Raw genomic sequence first — 18,607 nt, 5'->3', positions numbered from 1 at the left:
CGGGTCCAATATTTGCATGTTATTATCCCATTATTCAGTCTCAAATCACAATTATTTTAGGACCATGAAGACACTACAGTATATAATATGCCGGTATTCCTGCAAATACCAATATGGTACGTACAATCACGATACTTTTGATAAAATAAAACTTGGATTTGCGCGGATCACATTCGTCCGTTTAACGAAATTCACCACGTGCGAATTGTACTTCCTGTTTACAATTCAGTCGTGCTTTGCCGCTTCGTATATAGACTGTCATTACAAGACAAGCGGAGATAACAACATTCCCAGAGCCTTTGAGTGTTCATACCGGCAAACCCTTGGTCAGTTTGATTTGAAAGTTGTCAATAAAATTTTGACAAACACAATTGAAGCTTCATTGACTGAATGTTGAAGGGTTGCATGACTGTTGCAAAAGTCGGACTGAGCAAAGACGTCTTTGGACTGAGGATGACATATAAAATCATTTAGTGCCCTGAATCCTTAGCCCTTGGAAAGGGACACAAGAGCAACAATTTCCGCTTTAACTTTACATCATGTTCAACATTGATCACTATCCTAATAAAATGGAGCTCAAAATGTACATCCACTCATAATCAAGACACAATAAAACCCTGTCAATGTCATTAATGATAAACAAGGCATTTAAGTTTAACACGGATTTGTGAATCATACTTAAATTTGGTACTGTATTCAGCTCTTCATCATAATATTGAACTCAGACTCTGGTAGATTTTTCACATTGTAACACGATTAAAGAAATGTTAAAAGTAATTTCAAAATTTAAGCAGGACCTGAATGTTATTATAAATGACAGATATTATTTACTGGTTTGAGTTTGATTTAGACCGACATTGGCAGTTTTGACTCCCATTTGTTAATACTGTATAATCATTACTATTTTTGTCTGTTAATATGCCAAGTTAAATAAAATGCTATACCTTTAGTTTAGAACCTCCTGGCTCCATGACAAGATCAGTCTAGTATGGAGGCAACTCAACTGGCAAGGCTTCGACAGGAGCAAGATAAAGCCATAGAGGAGACAGAGAATAAAATAGCACAATGGTAAGTGACAGCAATGATATTCATATATAACAGTGTATTACACTATTTGGAAAGATGTATGAAGTTTCTTGGCGAAAAATTCAAAGGAGACGAGAGGCTAAATATAGTTAAAACAATGTTGTCATTGTGGATTTGAAGTTAATTTCTAAGAATCAGAAAATAGATATTTAAGCAACAATACAACCTAAATATGTAGTAATAATGTAGTCGAATTTGAAACTGACAAATATATGCATTGCATATTTACATGTCAAACAGCATTCCTTGGTAGAATTGGAAGGTGAATGATGAGCGGATATCTATACCAGTTGTGAAAAAATGGCAAACTATTTCTTTTTGATAATTGAAAATGTTATTATGTTTTGATATTTGTGTGGTATGTTGTCCAACTCCAACTGAATTAGCCAGTGGTGACAGGCATAAACTGATCCTATTATTATCCCTTGATCATCCTAGGCAGCAGTACAAGTCTGACTATGAAGCTCTACACCGCAGACTCAAGACTCTCCCTGACAAAGTGGAACATGAGGTTATGGTATGTGCAGATTTCACTTAAACATGTTAAAGGGACGCAGTATGTCCTGAAAATTTACATTCCCCATTGGTCATGACATGCCCCTGTATAGCCTAACTTTCTTCCCACATGCAGGATACTTATAACATTAGACAGGCTGACAAGGTTTTGTGGGCTAGTGCCCAGCTGCATCCCTACCAGATTGCCTAACTCTTCACTTATTGGCTTGTTTTACTCATAGATCTTCATCAAAATGAAACTACCACCAGGATTCTGAAAAATGGGACACATAATTTTCAAAAATGGAGAATCCATTGATTAAGGGTTCCCTTGCACTGAGTTGCAGTCTGAACTGCTATATTATTTGTAATATACTTGATAAGATAAGTGTTGAAAAAAAACATGTTTCGATTCTAGATGAGATAGATGAAAGTAAATGAACTGCTGTGTAAGGGAGGTAACTCCATAAACATTTTTATCAACATGGATTTGATGTCAGGATATCATTGCGCCTGGTTAGTGGATGAAGCTGATCTTATTTGTTGTTAATTATTTCAAGTTTAAGGATTATTTTCATCTTAGTATATCCTGTGCCATGTTTGTTGGTGTCTGGTACAGATCCTGAAACACAACCACCCAAAACACCCAAGCCAGTCTACAATACTGTGACAAGTCTAGATTTCCCAATATAATTGAAGTATTCTTTGGGGTCTTTGCAGCAATTATTGTTAAAACAATGTAAAATAAGAAATATTTTCATCGCAGGACTACATGTTAGTCTTACATGTTTTGTTTCACTGTTCATGTAATTTTTGAATATTGGCAGGTGCCCTTTGGTTCCCTTGCCTTCATGCCAGGGAGACTGGTGCACACCAATGAGGTGATGGTTCTACTGGGAGACAACTGGTTTGCAGAGAGATCAGCCAAACAAGCTGCAGAAATTGTATCCAGGAGGATCAAAGGTAGATAACTGTTCCTGGAAAGAATCCTCATTAATTCAATAATCTGTTATGTTAGTGTAACCTAATGATCCCAGTAGCATCAATATGTGGTCTGAAAAAAGTACACTGCTTGTCTTGTCCCAAGCAGAAGTAAACATATTTATGATTTTCTGAAGGACCTTCAGTGACAGTTTTGTCGTGAAGCCCAAGCCTTAATAATCATTTTACTTTGTTTCAGTCAATGATTGAGGCATATTGACCGCATCTCACCGTGGTGTAGTGGTTACATATTCGTCCTTGGCGGAGCAGAGAGAAGGTGGAAGGTCAGCGATCCCGACCGCGTCATACCAAAAACCGTTAAAATATGGTACTGGTTGGTCCCTGCCTGGCGCTCGGCATTAATGGGTACAAGGACTGGTCGGCTCGGAGTCAGTATAATGTGTCTGAGTGGGGTATTCATGCTTCACTGCGGCGTGGTAGCTCAGTGGGCTAGCACTATAAAACCAGCTTAAGTCTGGGCTAGTACAAGCAGCCGCACATACACATACACACGCATGCATGTCGTCATATGAGCGAAATATTCTCAAGCACAACGTCAAACCCAATTCCACCACCACCTCCTACATATTAATAACTATTTATCAGACAGAAATTTGGTTTGTGTTTGCTGTCAATTATGAGCAACTGTCCAGTCCATTGGGGTATAAATTGTATCAATCAAGCCACTGATCTGACCACCCAATCCACTAAGTCATCTCTGTAGACAAATATGAGTTGCTGCCGACTGGTTCTGTGCAGGAACCATAATGGGGATGAGATCATATGGATTCAAAGTCTGTGACACCAACACGTCCAGGAAACACTGGAACAGCACAGGTCTTTGAAACCTTGTCTGTTAGCATTGTGTTTACGGTACTTGTGCACAATCAAGTTATCCAGCACAAAATGAGAAACTGGATTAATGTAATAAAAACATGGCTTTGTGGCAGCTGTCGAAGTCAGCCTGGAGAAGTTGACAGAGGAGAAGAGGCTGTTGACGCCACGCCAAGTCTTCACTCAGGAGTTGGAGGAGTTGGTGAGGACATGGCTCAGGTGAGTGTACAATGTACACTGTACAGGTGTTCAAGAAGGCGTGGGTCAGGTGAGTGTACAGGTGTTTACTAAAAGAAGAGTGAGGGAGTGTGTTCAATGTACACTGTACAGGTGTGTCACTCAGTGGACGTGGGTCAGGTGTTCAGGTGTTCACAAGAAGGCGTGGGTCAGGTGAGTGTAGTCAAAAGACATGACAATGTACAGTACAGGTGTTCACTACTAGAAGTGGGTCAGGTGAGTGTACAGGTGTTTACTAGAAGACAGGTGTTTACTAAAAGTGAGTGAGGTGAGTGTTTTCAATGTACACTGTACAGGTGTTCACTAGAAGACGTGGGTCAGGTGAGTGTACAGGTGTTCACAAGAAGACGTGGGTCACGTGAGTGTACAGGTGTTTATTAAAAGACATGAGTGAGGTGAGTGTGTTCAATGTACACTGTACGGATGTTCACCAGAAGGCGTGGGTCAGGTGAGTGTACAGGTGACTAAAGACATGTAGGTGAGGTGTTCAATGTACACTGTACAGGTGGTCATGGGTCAGGTGAGTGTACAGGTGTTTACTAAAAGACATGGGTCAGGTGAGTGTACAGGTGTTCACAAGAAGAGGTGGGTCAGGTGAGTGTACAGGTGTTTACTAAAAGACATGAGTGAGGTGAGTGTGTTCAATGTACACTGTACAGGTGTTCACTAGAAGACGTGGGTCAGGTGAGTGTACAGGTGTTCACAAAAAGACGTGGGTCAGGTGAGTGTACAGGTGTATGTTCAGTGTGTACACTGTACAGGTGTTCACTAGAAGACGTGGGTCAGGTGGGTCAGGTGAGTGTACAGGTGTTCACAAGAAGACGTGGGTCAGGTGAGTGTACAGGTGTTTACTAAAAGACATGAGTGAGGTGAGTGTGTTCAATGTACACTGTACAGGTGTTCACTAGAAGACGTGGGTCAGGTGAGTGTACAGGTGTTCACAGGAAAGCGTGGGTCAGGTGAGTGTACAGGTGTGTACAGGTGTTCAAGACATGAGTGTCAAGGTGAGTCAGGTTCAGTGTACAGTGTACAGGTGTTCACTAGAAGACGTGGGTCAGGTGAGTGTACAGGTGTTCACTAGAAGACGTGGGTCAGGTGAGTGTTCACTGTACAGGTGTTCACTAGAAGACGTGGGTCAGGTGAGTGTACAGGTGTTCACAAGAAGACGTGGGTCAGGTGAGTGTACAGGTGTTCACTAGAAGACGTGGGTCAGGTGAGTGTACAGGTGTTCACTAGAAGACGTGGGTCAGGTGAGTGTACAGGTGTTCACTAGAAGACGTGGGTCAGGTGAGTGTGTTCACAGGTGTTCACTAGAAGACGTGGGTCAGGTGAGTGTACAGGTGTTCACAAGAAGACGTGGGTCAGGTGAGTGTACAGGTGTTTACTAAAAGACATGAGTGAGGTGAGTGTGTTGAATGTACACTGTACAGGTGTTCACTAGAAGACGTGGGTCAGGTGAGTGTACAGGTGCTTACTAAAAGACATGAGTGAGGTGAGTGTGTTCAATGTACACTGTACAGGTGTTCACTAGAAGACGTGGGTCAGGTGAGTGTACAGGTGTTGACTAGAAGACGTGGGTCAGGTGAGTGTACAGGTGTTCACAAGAAGACGTGGGTCAGGTGAGTGTACAGGTGTTCACTAGAAGACGTGGGTCAGGTGAGTGTACAGGTGTTCACAAGAAGACGTGGGTCAGGTGAGTGTACAGGTGTTCACTAGAAGACGTGGGTCAGGTGAGTGTACAGGTGTTCACAAGAAGACGTGGGTCAGGTGAGTGTACAGGTGTTCACTAGAAGACGTGGGTCAGGTGAGTGTACAGGTGTTCACTAGAAGACGTGGGTCAGGTGAGTGTGTTCAGTGGACAGGTGTTCACTAGAAGATGTGGGTCAGGGTGAAGTGAGTGTACAGGTATTCACTAGAAATGGGTCATTAGAGTTTACAGGTGTTCAGTGTACAGGTGTTCAGTGTAAAGATGTTCGCTAGAAGACATGGGTCAGGTGTAATAAATGTTGTAAAGTCATGTATGTTTTCTGAAAACGTGTAAATAAATATGCTGGAAAATCTCAGGTATGTTAATATTGCCTGTGACGTTAGTGTCCATTCTTTTCAGGGATCATCAGATATGAAGGAAATTGTAGAAAAATATGATTCTGACACAGAAAGAGAATGGCGAGGTAAGATTGGGAATTTTGTTATTCTTTATTTTCATTGGCCGTGATATTGCTGGAATATTGCTGAAAGTGGTGTTAAACTAAACTCACTTTATTTTCGTTGAATCCATTTGTGTGGGTTCACAATGATATATAGTGAATGCAGCATCTGAATATGAAGAGACATAAAATATCTGCCTGTCACTGACTGTGTGGTCAAGGGGACATAACTCTTCCATCCCTGTTTTGGCATGTTTTCATATGTCTCTCAGTTCAACCGTTGTTTTGTCAGTGGAATCATCTCCAGCAGCCATTTGTAGCTCATTAATGTTTAGCATGTTTAGTTACATGAGTGTGTAACTTAATGACTTTCTAATAAATATGTCAGAATATTTCTGTGAGAATTTTATGAATTCAGTAAGAGATGTTGCTGTAATAAAAAAATAATGTTTTCTCTGAAAGCAGGATTATTGGGGTCAGCATGATGTTGACAGAAGTACTCTTGTCACAGTGCCTCACCTGGCTAGAATTAGTGCTCATGTTGTCATCCACTTGTTTACTCAAATGTCGCTGCAACATTAAAAAAGTGTAAACAGTTTTCGTTCACCCTTTCACCTTTCTAAGCTTGATAGGTTAACAGATTTCGTTATTTCTTCTTATTATTTTATTATCTAATTATTTGTTTGTTGTTTAATGCTAGCCAGATTTCAACCATATGATGATGGTCTGTAAATACTCAAGTCAGTGCCAGATAATCCAGTGATTGACATCATGAGCATCTATATATAGATGTGATACAATGACATGAACCAATTGAGTCAGCGATCTTGACCACCCAATGACATTATTAGATTCATGTGACTCAAGGGTTGCCAAGGATCAGATCTAACCTAGCTCTTCACAGGATCAGATCTAACCTAGCTCTTCACAGGATCAGATCTAACCTAGCTCTTCACTGGGAGACAAACGCAGTTGTTGGTGACTTTTTCTGACCCAGATCTTGAGGAGTTATCTTTTCATGTGATTGTTATGAACTTATGTTGTAGTCCAACATCGGAAGAATGTCCAAGTTTACCGAGAACAGTTACAACAGGACAAATCCAAACAACAGCCTAAGAAGAAACATGAAGAACCATTGAGTGATGATGCATTGTGGGCAAGGCTGGACGAACTCGAGAAGCAGGAAGGGGAACAGCAGGAATTTGACCAGTAAATTTTCTGCCCTTTTAGATTATCCTTTAACAAACATTTTAATATGTGTATTTTCCAGTTATGTGTTGCATCAACAAATGCAACACGCTACTTCTTTGTCAAGCTTCAGAAACACTGGCATGTACACCCATGCTTTGGGGTAAATGGCATTCTGCGTGCAATGGAAGAATCCACGTCCTGTCAACACAATACTGTATTGGAGTGTTACTTGGTTTGGAGTTCATGTACAATGTGTTTTGTTTGCTTGTTTGTTTGTTGTTTAATGCCGCGCTCAGCAATATTCCAGATATAGGACGGCGGTATGTAAATATAAGTCTGGTCCAAACAGTCCAATGATCAACATCATGAGCATCAAGCTACATAATTGAGATACGATGACATGTGTCAACCATGCCTGACCACTCGATCCCATTAGTCGCCTCTTATGACAAACATGGGTGTACAATGTGTAGTCATCAGCGTGCCACGTCCATAAATTGTGTCCTTGAAGCAGGTCTGAGAGTTCAGAAGTGTTGTGGTGGATTTCTTAGCTTGTCTGGTTAGAATATAATGCTAAATGTTATATAATCCTGAATCCCTTTTCATAGAATGGATGACGATATTGAAGAGGCAGATGTAACAACCAAGGAGAGACCTGCTAGTCCTCCTCCAGCCGAACAGCAGCGTCGGGTGTCGTGGGCAGACAAAGCAAAGCATGATGGGAGTGAAGAGGAAGAGGAAGAGGAAGAGAGTACGTCGGCCAGTGACTACGACACTGATACAGAGGAGGAGTTAGCTCGGAAACAGATGTCTCGCATAACCTTCACTCATTCTGGTCCGCAGAAGGTAGATCTAATACAGAATTACCTGGCCTATCTATCTATATGTCGTGGATGCTTTTTAGTGGCACAAACTATGAAATTATTTGGCACACACCTGCTTACGACATGTGGCATACATCATGTACATGATTCTCAAGCCTTTAATGTCATCTTATCATTTCAACAGGTTTGAAAAAATATTACTAACTGATAGGGGTGGGCGATAATAACAGTTAACCGGTATATTGCAATTCGAACTTCACAATACGATATATTGCAGTATACTTTTCGCGAACCGGTTCACCCGATACGATCGGCAATTTCTGTGAACATGACCGGTAATTTTCGTGATGTAGTAAAAATTACTAACAACATTTATATTTCCTTTCTATTATTATACGTCATTAGTTTGGGGAATGTTTATTGGTCATGCAATTGCATTTGCGTGACTATTAAACCATATAAATAAAAAAAGTACATCGAGTGCTGGTACCAAACATACCAAAATGGCGGGCGCGGCTGCAGACGCTTTTTCCAAACTTTAGAGCGAAGTCTTCAATTTGTTAACATTTTCAATTGATCGCTTGTACAATCATATCTGAGTCCTGACAGTGACCAGTGGCATTGTTTCAAAAGAAAGGAAACACCTTATACCACGTGTGACACTTCCACAATATATTGCAATACGTATTGCAATATGTGAACACGTATCACAATATATCGCAATACGAAAATTTTGGCAATGCCCAACCCTACTAACTGAGAAAAATGGAAACTGTACAGTCTCGAGCTTTATTGTATTTCTTAAATATAGCAATAGACAATGTAATGGTAATGAGTTTGTTTGAATGATTTGCTTTTCATCAAGAAGTCTGTTAGTGTAAAGGACAAAATCTTAATTGAAAACTGTTGCACAAATATGAATGTGTCCTTGGAACTGACTCAAAGTGTTTTAGTCTTTTAGTTTTTTTAATCTTTTAGTTAGTCCAGCATCACATTGTCTGGGGTTCAAGCCATGTGAAGACTTTAAGCAACAAAGAGATAAAACGTGTCATAAACACTGTGATTCAGTTCCTTAGTTTGACCATGACCACGGTGGTCAACTAAGACCTTTCTTCACATGTGAAACTGTCATTTTGGATGTAATTGAAACAGTGTTCAGAGCAAGATACAACTCACTCACTCACTCTACATCCTGACACAATGTATGCCTGTGTTTTCAGTCTTCATCTGAGGACACGGGTACGACCAACACAGGGAGCAGTGGTGAAGCCCCAGAGATTCAGAGTCCCAGTGACATTTATAAACATTTTCTGGACAATCTGCAGCCAAAGTCAATACTGAAGAAGAAGAAGACGAAAGAAAGAACAGTGCAGGAGAGAAAGGCAGCAGAGCTAGAGCGGGAGAAGGCAAAAGCCAAGGCTGCTGCAGATCTAAAGGTCAGTTTGTTTTCTCTCAGCAATGTTACAGGTAGTTTTTGGGAACCATTCATAATTCACGATTGCCTTAGTAGGTTGTATGATATTGTATTGATATTGTATGTCACAGATGGGGGGACACATATTTTCTTAAGCTTAAAGGAGGGGGCATTAAATTATGGGAGAAATTGTTTCTGGTCCATTTACTTTACTTACTTTTCAAAAAATGTTTTCTAACAGAAAAATGGAAGTCTTGTCAAAACTGAGTATGGTGTAACATGGCGTGGCATGTGTGGTGTGGTGTGTGCATTGATGTGTGTAGTGTTATGTGGTAATGTGTGTGTCAAAGTGCGGTAGAGTTATGTGGTGTTTGTGTTTCGCTATATTTTGCATGAGTTCCAAGAAGTACTGCCTTCTTGATAGTGTGACTGGTGATTCAGGTCTTTTGTTACAAAATACACAGGCAAATCAAGATCAGATCGATAGCTACGAGTCTATGAGGTACAGAATTTACCATACTACAACCTGCTTAACTCATAGACTTGACCATTATTACTTGGCAAACAGTTCCCAGTCTCATCATGTGCTTACATGGGAGATAACTCTTGGCACCAGATTTTCTCATTGTCAAACCAGACTCAATGAAGAGTCATAAAATCTCCCTACTGCCACTGCTTGGAGATACCCCTGTTGCACAAGATTGTACATTGTCAGCCAACATGAAGCGTCATATAATATATCTCCCTTATCAAACAAAGCTACATGACTATAATAAATATGAAGAACACAATTTTACTTAGCCTTTATTCCACACGTGTGTCTCATAGTGCGTCCTTTGGTCATCCATGAACCTAAGTCCCGCGTTATGGTGAGGGATGACCGTATCTCCCTGACTGTGTATGAAGATATACCCTTGATACCAGTTTTGAAACAGTATCTAACCATAACAATTTTGTGAAAACTTTATGAAGTGTCATAAAATCCCTCTTGCTACCTGACTATGGTAATAACATGTCCTAGGATAACCATCTTAGTCCCTGTTGAAGTGACTCCCCAAGCAAAGAAGATGTGTTCGGAGTGAATACCTGAGTACATTGCAAACCAGGATCAGGAGGTCACTGACTTGGTTGACACATGTCATCGTATTCCAATGCTGTTGATGCCCATGCTGTTGATCACTGGATTGCCTGGTCCAAACTAGACTACTTACAGAACAACACCATGTAGCAGGAATATTGCTGAGTGTGGTGTTAAACAACAAACACACAAAAACTATACACACAGAAAGCCAGTTCTTTACTGTCAGAAATTAATGACACCAACATCAGAATTCTACAGGAGGTTTATAGTGAAACATTTTTGAACACCAGTGTTACACCATAATATCATGCAAACCGTCATTTCATTACATTTTTACAAAAAGTATTATTTATGCTTTTAGAGAACCATTCAAACCACACCACCTCATAAACATTATATATGTTTATTTATCCAGTGTGGTAGTAGCAGCATATTAGACCAGTAAACATCTGCTCCCATAACCCTGAGGATAAATATTGCAGTTATCTCCCTTTGACCTGTCTACCCACAGCCTCATGCCTTTTGTTTTTTGATTGAAGTTTGGGATGGAAATTTGTCTAAAATGTTCTGCCTATTTTGGTACTTTCTTCAGACCGGAAATATTCTTAGGCTTTTCTCCTCCCAGTGATTGGCATTAAGTGTTGTTGTTATGAGGAAATATCTTGGTTGTTGATAGGCGTTGTTTTTCCTTCTATCAGTGTGAGATAGTTATCTATCTGTGAGTGAGGTGGCTCCTACATCACTTTAGTGATCTGGCCAAAGTGAAGTTAGGGACTCCAGGTTAGAACAAGTCCCCAGCAACCTACAGCTGGAATGTTGCTGAGTGTGGTGTAAAAAAACTAACAAAAGTAAATCGTGCCGTAAGGGGACACAAGAAATGTGTCACACATTGTGTGCATGAGAGGAAATGAGAGTGGGAGGCCAACACTTGAACCACTGTGCCACCTCGCTGTCCTTACTGACACCCTCTCTCGGCTGCAAAATCATAGCTATGTACTGCCCTTCCCTTACAATTTGTTATATCACCAATTGTGAAGCCCATTTCTGGTGTCCCCAGCCGTGATGTTGCTGGAATATTGCTAAAAGCAGCATAAAACCAAACTCAGTCAGTCAGTCAGTATATCACCAATACATGGTATCCAAAGCAGTAGACTTGACCTCTTTGTGATGACTGGTTCATTTCTTTTCACAATCAAAATATAGGCTGTGCTTATTGATAAATGGTTTTAGAAATGAGGGGTATAAATAAAAATATTTCTTGCTGTCCTCTCCAACCAGTGAGTTTAGTTTTACGCCACACTCAGCAATATTCCATCTATATGGCGGCAGTCTGTAAATAATCGAGTCTGGACCAGACGATCCAGTGATCAACACCATGAGCATTGATCTATGCAATATTGGGATAAGATGACATGTGAACCATGTCAGTGAGCCTGACCACCCAATCCTGTTAATCGCTTCTTATGACAAGCATAGGTTGCTGAAGAAGAATTCTAATCTGGATCTTCATGGGTTCAATGAGTTATAGCATTGTGTAGCAACCAGTAGATGTCCAACTGTACAAACAGAGCAGTCGATATGTATGATACTGCAGGTTGTTTAGAGGTTATGCTGCAACAAGTTTCAGTGCATGTTATAACTGGCGTAGCAGAGATATTTTGTGCTGCTAACAAGTTTCAGTAATATAGTTATATTAAGTCCAAAAAATGAACCAGTTTTATATGCTTTCCTGAAAATTAGCAAAATTTCATTTGATCAAATCAGTTGATTCTGTGTCTTTGATTCTGCATGGTTCTGTCCCTTTGTTGAGTCAGGATCTAGTGGTAATAGGTTCTACTCTGGATTTGTCCTAGTCTTGATATTTGATCATCTACCACCATACCTGAGATACTTTGACTTTCCTCTTACATTAACCAGACAATGTCAATATCACTGAAATACTGGTCATGGCAGTGGTATCCTCAACTCATGCACCTATCGTGTTGTCCGTTTAATCTAAAACCCTTCATATCAGAACAAAAGAGATTTTACTATTGCTGTGCATGAATAGAAGCTTCATTTTGGTACGACCGCCTCCGTGGTCTAGTGGTTAGAGCGTCCGCCTGTAGAGCGGAATGTCGCGGGTTCGATCCCCGACCGCGTCATACCAAAATACGTTAAAATATGGTACTGGTTGGTCCCTGCCTGGCGCTCGGCATTAATGGGTACAACAAGGACTGGTCGGCTCGGAGTCAGTATAATGTGTCTGAGTGGGGTATTCATGCTTCACTGCGTCATGGTATCTCAGTGGGCTAGCACTATAAAACCAGCTTAAGTCTGGGCTAGTACAAGCAGCCACACATACACATACACATGCATGCATGTCGTCATATGAGCGAAATATTCTTAAACACGACGTAAAACCCAATTTCACCTCACCTCGCCTCATTTTGGTACAGTTTATTTATGGTAACATTTGGACTTGACTCAATAAAAATAGGTAGAAATAGTTGCGAGGTTGTTGATGCAGCATAAAGCACCACTCTCTGAAATTAGAACAAAGCCAATAAGAAAACAGCAGCAAACTCCAGATGGAGTTTGATTTTTTGAAAATGTTAATACTTATGAATTATTTAGAAGTACTTTAAATAAAAACTGTTTGGATCGAGTTTGGTCAGTTTATTTCGCCAGTCCTCGGGGCACAGACTTGCTTTTTGGACCTGTGCTCTAATCTATTGATGTCTCTGCAGTAATCCTGGTATTGTAGACGGCCTGCTGCAACTTGATTGTCTAATTGCAGTCTTTATTATGAGGATTACTGCTCCTGCATGTTTACAATGCATTCACCAGCAGCTCATAATTGCCTGACAACTCCTTCTGTGTTTTACCACCTCAGGCTATAGCCTCCAATCAAACTGAGACATTTTTCAAAAAAGTTATTAATCTGTAACATTGCCTTAAGGAAAATAGCATCTTCTTTTTGTTATGTGTAAGTAGTGGTCAGACCTATGTGTTTTTGGGTATGGAGATTTAGCCAGGTGTGACAGTGTTTTTATTGCATGAACGGGGGGTTATGGATGGGGAATGGGGTCATGTTTTGTCTTTTTTGTGTGACTGGCGGTTTTATTGGCTCCGAGCTGTGCCATCTGTGACAGGAGGTAACTGTAAATGATATTTGACTTGGGTCGCCATCATGGAAAGTTTGAGACAGATTATTGTGGGAAGAGAACGAGATTAAAGGGAAGTAGGTGATCATGAAAATATGACACAGGAAAAGGGAGCCATAAAGAAATGACACAATTCATTTTTTTTTAAAATAAAATGGCTAAAGGTTTCAACATGATATAGGAACTAGTCAGTTATTGTAGGGAAGGGGTAATGTAAAATTGTTACATGTATTTGATTGGGTTGGAGGAAGGGCATGGATCTTTTTCACATAAAATGGGGAGATGGGTCTTTGTCAACAAAATATGATAAGTCAAATTTCCCAAGCCCACCCACACCGGCCCACTGCCCCACCCCTATAATAAAATACCAGTTCTTAAAGAACAACATTTGGGTTCTGGGAAACTTGAATCAGCAGAAGGTAACCTGTGTGATAACACTTTGTACATGTGATAACACTTTGTACATGTGATAACACTTTGTACATGTAATAACACTTTGTACATGTGATAACACTTTGTACATGTGATAACACTCTGTACATGTGATAACACTGTACATGTAATAACACTTTGTACATGTGATAACACTTTGTACATGTGATGTGATAACACACTTTACATGTGTAACATGTGATAACACTTTGTACATGTGATAACACTTTGTACATGTGATAACACTTTGTACCTGTTTTAGGCAAACTTTGCACAAGGAAACATATTAGATAGTGACAACATTGTTTAGCATGTGTACTTGAGATTGAACATATTTTTAACATTTCTATGTTTGGTGGAATATGAATAAATAATTATTCAAGATGATTTCAAGAAGGACATTAAACACAAATCAGCCCTGGCAACATACGTTTTGCCATTGTCCCAGAACATCTATACTAAAAAAGTAAATCTTGAAAATGGTGATTGCATTTCATCATTTGTATAAGTTCTTTCAACATGTTCAAACCTAAGACCACAGGCTCCAGTTACGTACACATGGAATATTAACGTGTGGTATTGGGATCTTTTTATTGGCATTTGTTTTCCTTTAATTCTTTTTGACCAATTGCGAAATGGAAAATGCAGTGTAAGTACTTTGTGAATCTTGAGTTATTCATAAAATCGATGAAAATGTAACTATTTGTTTTTATGGTTCCTGACTTGGCCATTTCTGATTATCAGTCACTGAGAATAATTTGACTGTCTGCCATTTTTATCTTTAGAATATAATTATTTTATTGCATGTTGTTCTCTTAGATGAACCTGAAGCTATACCCTGATGCCCATTCTGGTTATAATGCTTGAGACATAGGGATTACCCACAAACTGGGCCCTGTCTCATGTACTGGTCATTAACTGTCTGCATTAGAGGAAGAGCAACAGATGCAGCATAACAGTTAATTAGCGATCTATTTGCCACAAGGCAAAGACGGCTTGATTGGATGTAGTCTTAATTATATCTGATCATTATGTGTACAACTACAGTTAGGACAAACAAACATGCATAAGTTTTTGTACTTGTATTTGTACTTTGTATTTATTCACATATTTTAGCTCTGATTATTTTCTTTTTGTTTTGTTTTTTTAAGTCTTGGTCAGCAGGTGGGGAAAAATATATAGCAACCCATTTGGGATTTTATTTTTGTTCTTAAATATGAAACCATGTGTACAGTGTTATTCAGACTTGTCTCATTTATTTAAAGTTTGATATAATGTTTTCTTACAAATATGTAAAAGTAATTTGTAAGTTTGCATTGGATGGAATATGAAAAATATAAAGTACAAGTAGCATTACATTACCTTCAACACCATTCACGATCCTCAGTACCACACTATCTTCAAACTCTTCTTTCAACTCACAAGCTAGCTTATAACCTATGGTCTATCGATCAAATATATTTAACTGTACCAGACACCAACACAAAATTGGATGAAAGATCTTTCTCAGTTGTTTCTCTCACTCTATTAGAACTTACTACATCTTTTCATCAGAACTCAGAATTCATCCGTTTTTCTAGAAAATGTTTCTAAAGTTTGCAGTAGATTCCTCACAGCAACCTGAGCAGCATACTGTGTTAAAAGTCGGGTGTTATGTTCACATTATTTATTGTTATGATTAATATTAATTGTGGGTGCTGTAGCTCAAAGACCACTTGTATAACAGGGTTGGGAATCAAACTTGTTCACTTCGAAATATATATGTCTTGTTTATTTATTTACAGAATGCCTTCACCGGCACAGTGGTAGAAAACCCCGTCCATGGCGCTGGTGCAGCAGAAACACACGCAGCACCTCCAACACGACCTGTGTCTAAGTTCCGTGCCCAGAGACAGCAGCGAGGTGGAGCCAGGAGGTAGCACACAGTCCAAGACAATATGCTGTCACTTGGAAATGTAAAGACTGAACAGTGAGATGGCTAAGGTACAACTTGATGCTGATGAATTTCTCGCAAGACAATTGTGATTCTGTTCTGGACGTGGTTGTTAGTGGTTGTTATTGGGTGTTTGGACTCAAGATGTTATTTGAGGATTGTTGCTTGAATCCAAATCCTGAAAGTGAATATATTAAAGCACCTGGAAATGAAGTGATTTATCCATGTGTCAATTACTGTTGAAGTATCAAGGACACCTTGTCCTTCTCTGGATTGTTGAACAATTTGAGGAAGATTGAAGAAGTTACATTTTGCTGATATTTTATGTACTGTTTTGTTATTTATAGTTAAGTTTCTGATTTAATCGGGTGGCCCTTGTATGGACCTGGGTCAGAATAGGTTCCCAGCCACCTACAAACAACCAACAATCTGGGTCTAGTGGTGAGACCACGTGACTTTGTCGATATTTTGTCCATGTAAGCTGGTGAGACCACTTTCTTACATTGTGAAATTACACATTGTGTATTTCATAGCTTTCGGACGTGGGAGCTGAACCAATTTACACTTATCAGAGGGGTACACAAAGTACGTGTTCTATAATACCAGTCAGACCTCCATTTTTTTGGAAGCTACGCTGGCTGTGTGGGTTAGATGGCTCACTTTGTGTGCTGGCGATTAGGTGTCTGACTCTGAGAGTGTGGGTTTGATTCCTGGATGGGACTCAACCCCAAATTAAGTACTAGAATCTGTACTTTACTCAGAAATTGTAATCCCATATATAACAAAAGTTGCATTTGACCACTTTCTAAAAAGTATTGTGGGAATATATTTGTTATCCGTGGTAACTGCCTTCTTTCAGTACATTTAGTAGAATAAAAGTCCTTAACATTTTTGTCAATATGTAACTCACAAACAGAATATGAATATGATAACATCTCAGAGATGTTTGAGTGCCAGGAATGTGGAAAATAAAAGAATACATCTTAAAATGTGTTTGTTTCCCATGTCATGACTCTCCCTCAATTACAATAGCTAAAGATGGGATTATTACACAGATGTGGGTCTCACTATCATATTACTCTCATGGTAAGAACTGAAAGAACACAACATGCTTCCTGTATGTCGATGTTTGTTTTCTTGACTATGAAGCACTTTTTTAACAAATAGGAGTTACTCAAAGAATGATAATTGTTCATTGTCATGGTTTGTGAGTGAGTAAATATGGTTTTTCACCACTTCTAGTAATAACCATTCTTTGTATCTGTACTTAAAGGAGAATACGAACGAAAACAAAACAGAATTTACCTTTAACATTTTAAAGTGGGAGACACTTGATCAGTGGATTCCAATATTTTACTTCTTTTCAAGTACTGATAGGTAGTCTGGTTGTTAAAGCATGCGCTCGTCACGCCGAAGACCCGGGTTCAATTCCCCCATGGATACAATGTGTGAAGCCCATTTCTGATGTTCCCTGACATGATGTTGATGGAATATTGCTAAACCTCACCACTTTTGTTCAATGCAACACTCTAAGGACACTCTACAGAATTTACCTTTAACATTGAGTTTTGACAAGGTTCCCAGTGCATACCTGATTGTGTTAGGACAAGAATTAGTTTCGTTATGCTGAGTTACAAGGGGAGCCTTCAAAACCTTTGAGAACAGACTCTCATGACAGAAGTCATAACTGAGGCAGGCTGATCCCATGTTGCATGTTGTTGTATCACATGACAGCTGCCGGCTCAATGTACTGTTATACATCAGTACTGTTAGCTGAAGTGTACATGGGTAGGGTATTAATGTCAGCCTCGTGACTGTAACCTTTCATCACCAGCCGTGAGTGTACTGTTATACAGTCACAGATATTAATGCCAGCCTTGCTACTGTTAGAGTTAATGACTTAAAATATAACATTACATTGCCATTATTTCAACAGTATAGCAACTGTCGCTATTAGAACGCTATTACATTTAACATTGCATTGCTTAACTATTAGAGAGCTATAGCCCCATATCACCTGCCACCAGTGGTACTGTTATACAATGTTGACAAAGATATCAGTGGCCTCCTGATACTGTTATTAGGAAATATGATACTGTTGTATTACCTCATATCAATTGTTGTACTATTGTACAAGGTAGCCATAGAGATATATTAACCCTAGCCTTGATACTAGTAGTTAGATATAACCTTGTATCATCTGACACTGTTATACAAGATAATTGCAGAGATGTTAATTCCAGTCTGGTACTGTTAGGAAGCTATAGCCTCATATCACATTTCACTTGTAGTACTGTTATACAAGATAGTCGCCTTGATATGAATTCCAGTCTGGTACTGTTAGGAAGCTATAGACCAGTAGAACTGTTATACAAGATGGTCACCATTATATCAATTCCAGCCAGGAAGTTTATTTTCCTATTTTGGTGATTTTTGTTCTGTGTTGGTGTATATGAGTTCAGTTTTGAGGATGTGTTCACCGTTTGTATGGTAGGCCTGTGTTAGGAAGCTATAACCTTATGTTGAATTATCTCATATCACCTGCCATCTCTACTACTGTTGTACACTGTAGCCAGGGTATTAGTGTCAGCCCTGGTGCTGGGCCCTGTTAGTGTCCTGTGTACATCCTCCACACCTACTGGTGATGCAGAGTTACATACAGCCACGATGTGTATGTCTCTTAATTACAGGATGCTGGATGCTGATGATGGTTACAGGGTTAATTTGTTACTGGCATGAAATATCTGTGTTGAATCATTCTCTGATTCAGTTTGTGCAGATTATTTGGTTAATGTTATGTTTTGGT

The 18,607-nt window shown here is 39.5% G+C and overlaps 1 protein-coding gene across 1 annotated transcript; it reads left to right on the top strand.

Moving 5' to 3' along the window:
* Positions 1–191: 191 nt before the first annotated feature.
* LOC124281337 (unconventional prefoldin RPB5 interactor-like) lies at positions 192–16,790 on the top strand. The gene is given in 11 exon segments (XM_046717371.1): positions 192–326; positions 956–1,068; positions 1,525–1,603; positions 2,409–2,544; positions 3,513–3,615; positions 5,741–5,744; positions 5,747–5,804; positions 6,827–6,989; positions 7,580–7,817; positions 9,016–9,231; positions 15,653–16,790. Coding segments are annotated over 10 exon segments (1,212 nt in total). The 5' UTR covers positions 192–326; positions 956–988; the 3' UTR covers positions 15,788–16,790.
* Positions 16,791–18,607: the final 1,817 nt, after the last annotated feature.

The sequence above is a fragment of the Haliotis rubra genome, unplaced genomic scaffold (assembly GCF_003918875.1).
Source record: "Haliotis rubra isolate DU_JTF1 unplaced genomic scaffold, ASM391887v1 Scf282, whole genome shotgun sequence".
In the NCBI taxonomy this organism is placed as follows: Eukaryota; Metazoa; Mollusca; class Gastropoda; order Lepetellida; family Haliotidae; genus Haliotis; species Haliotis rubra.
This window is presented reverse-complemented; position numbering and strand designations above follow the sequence as displayed.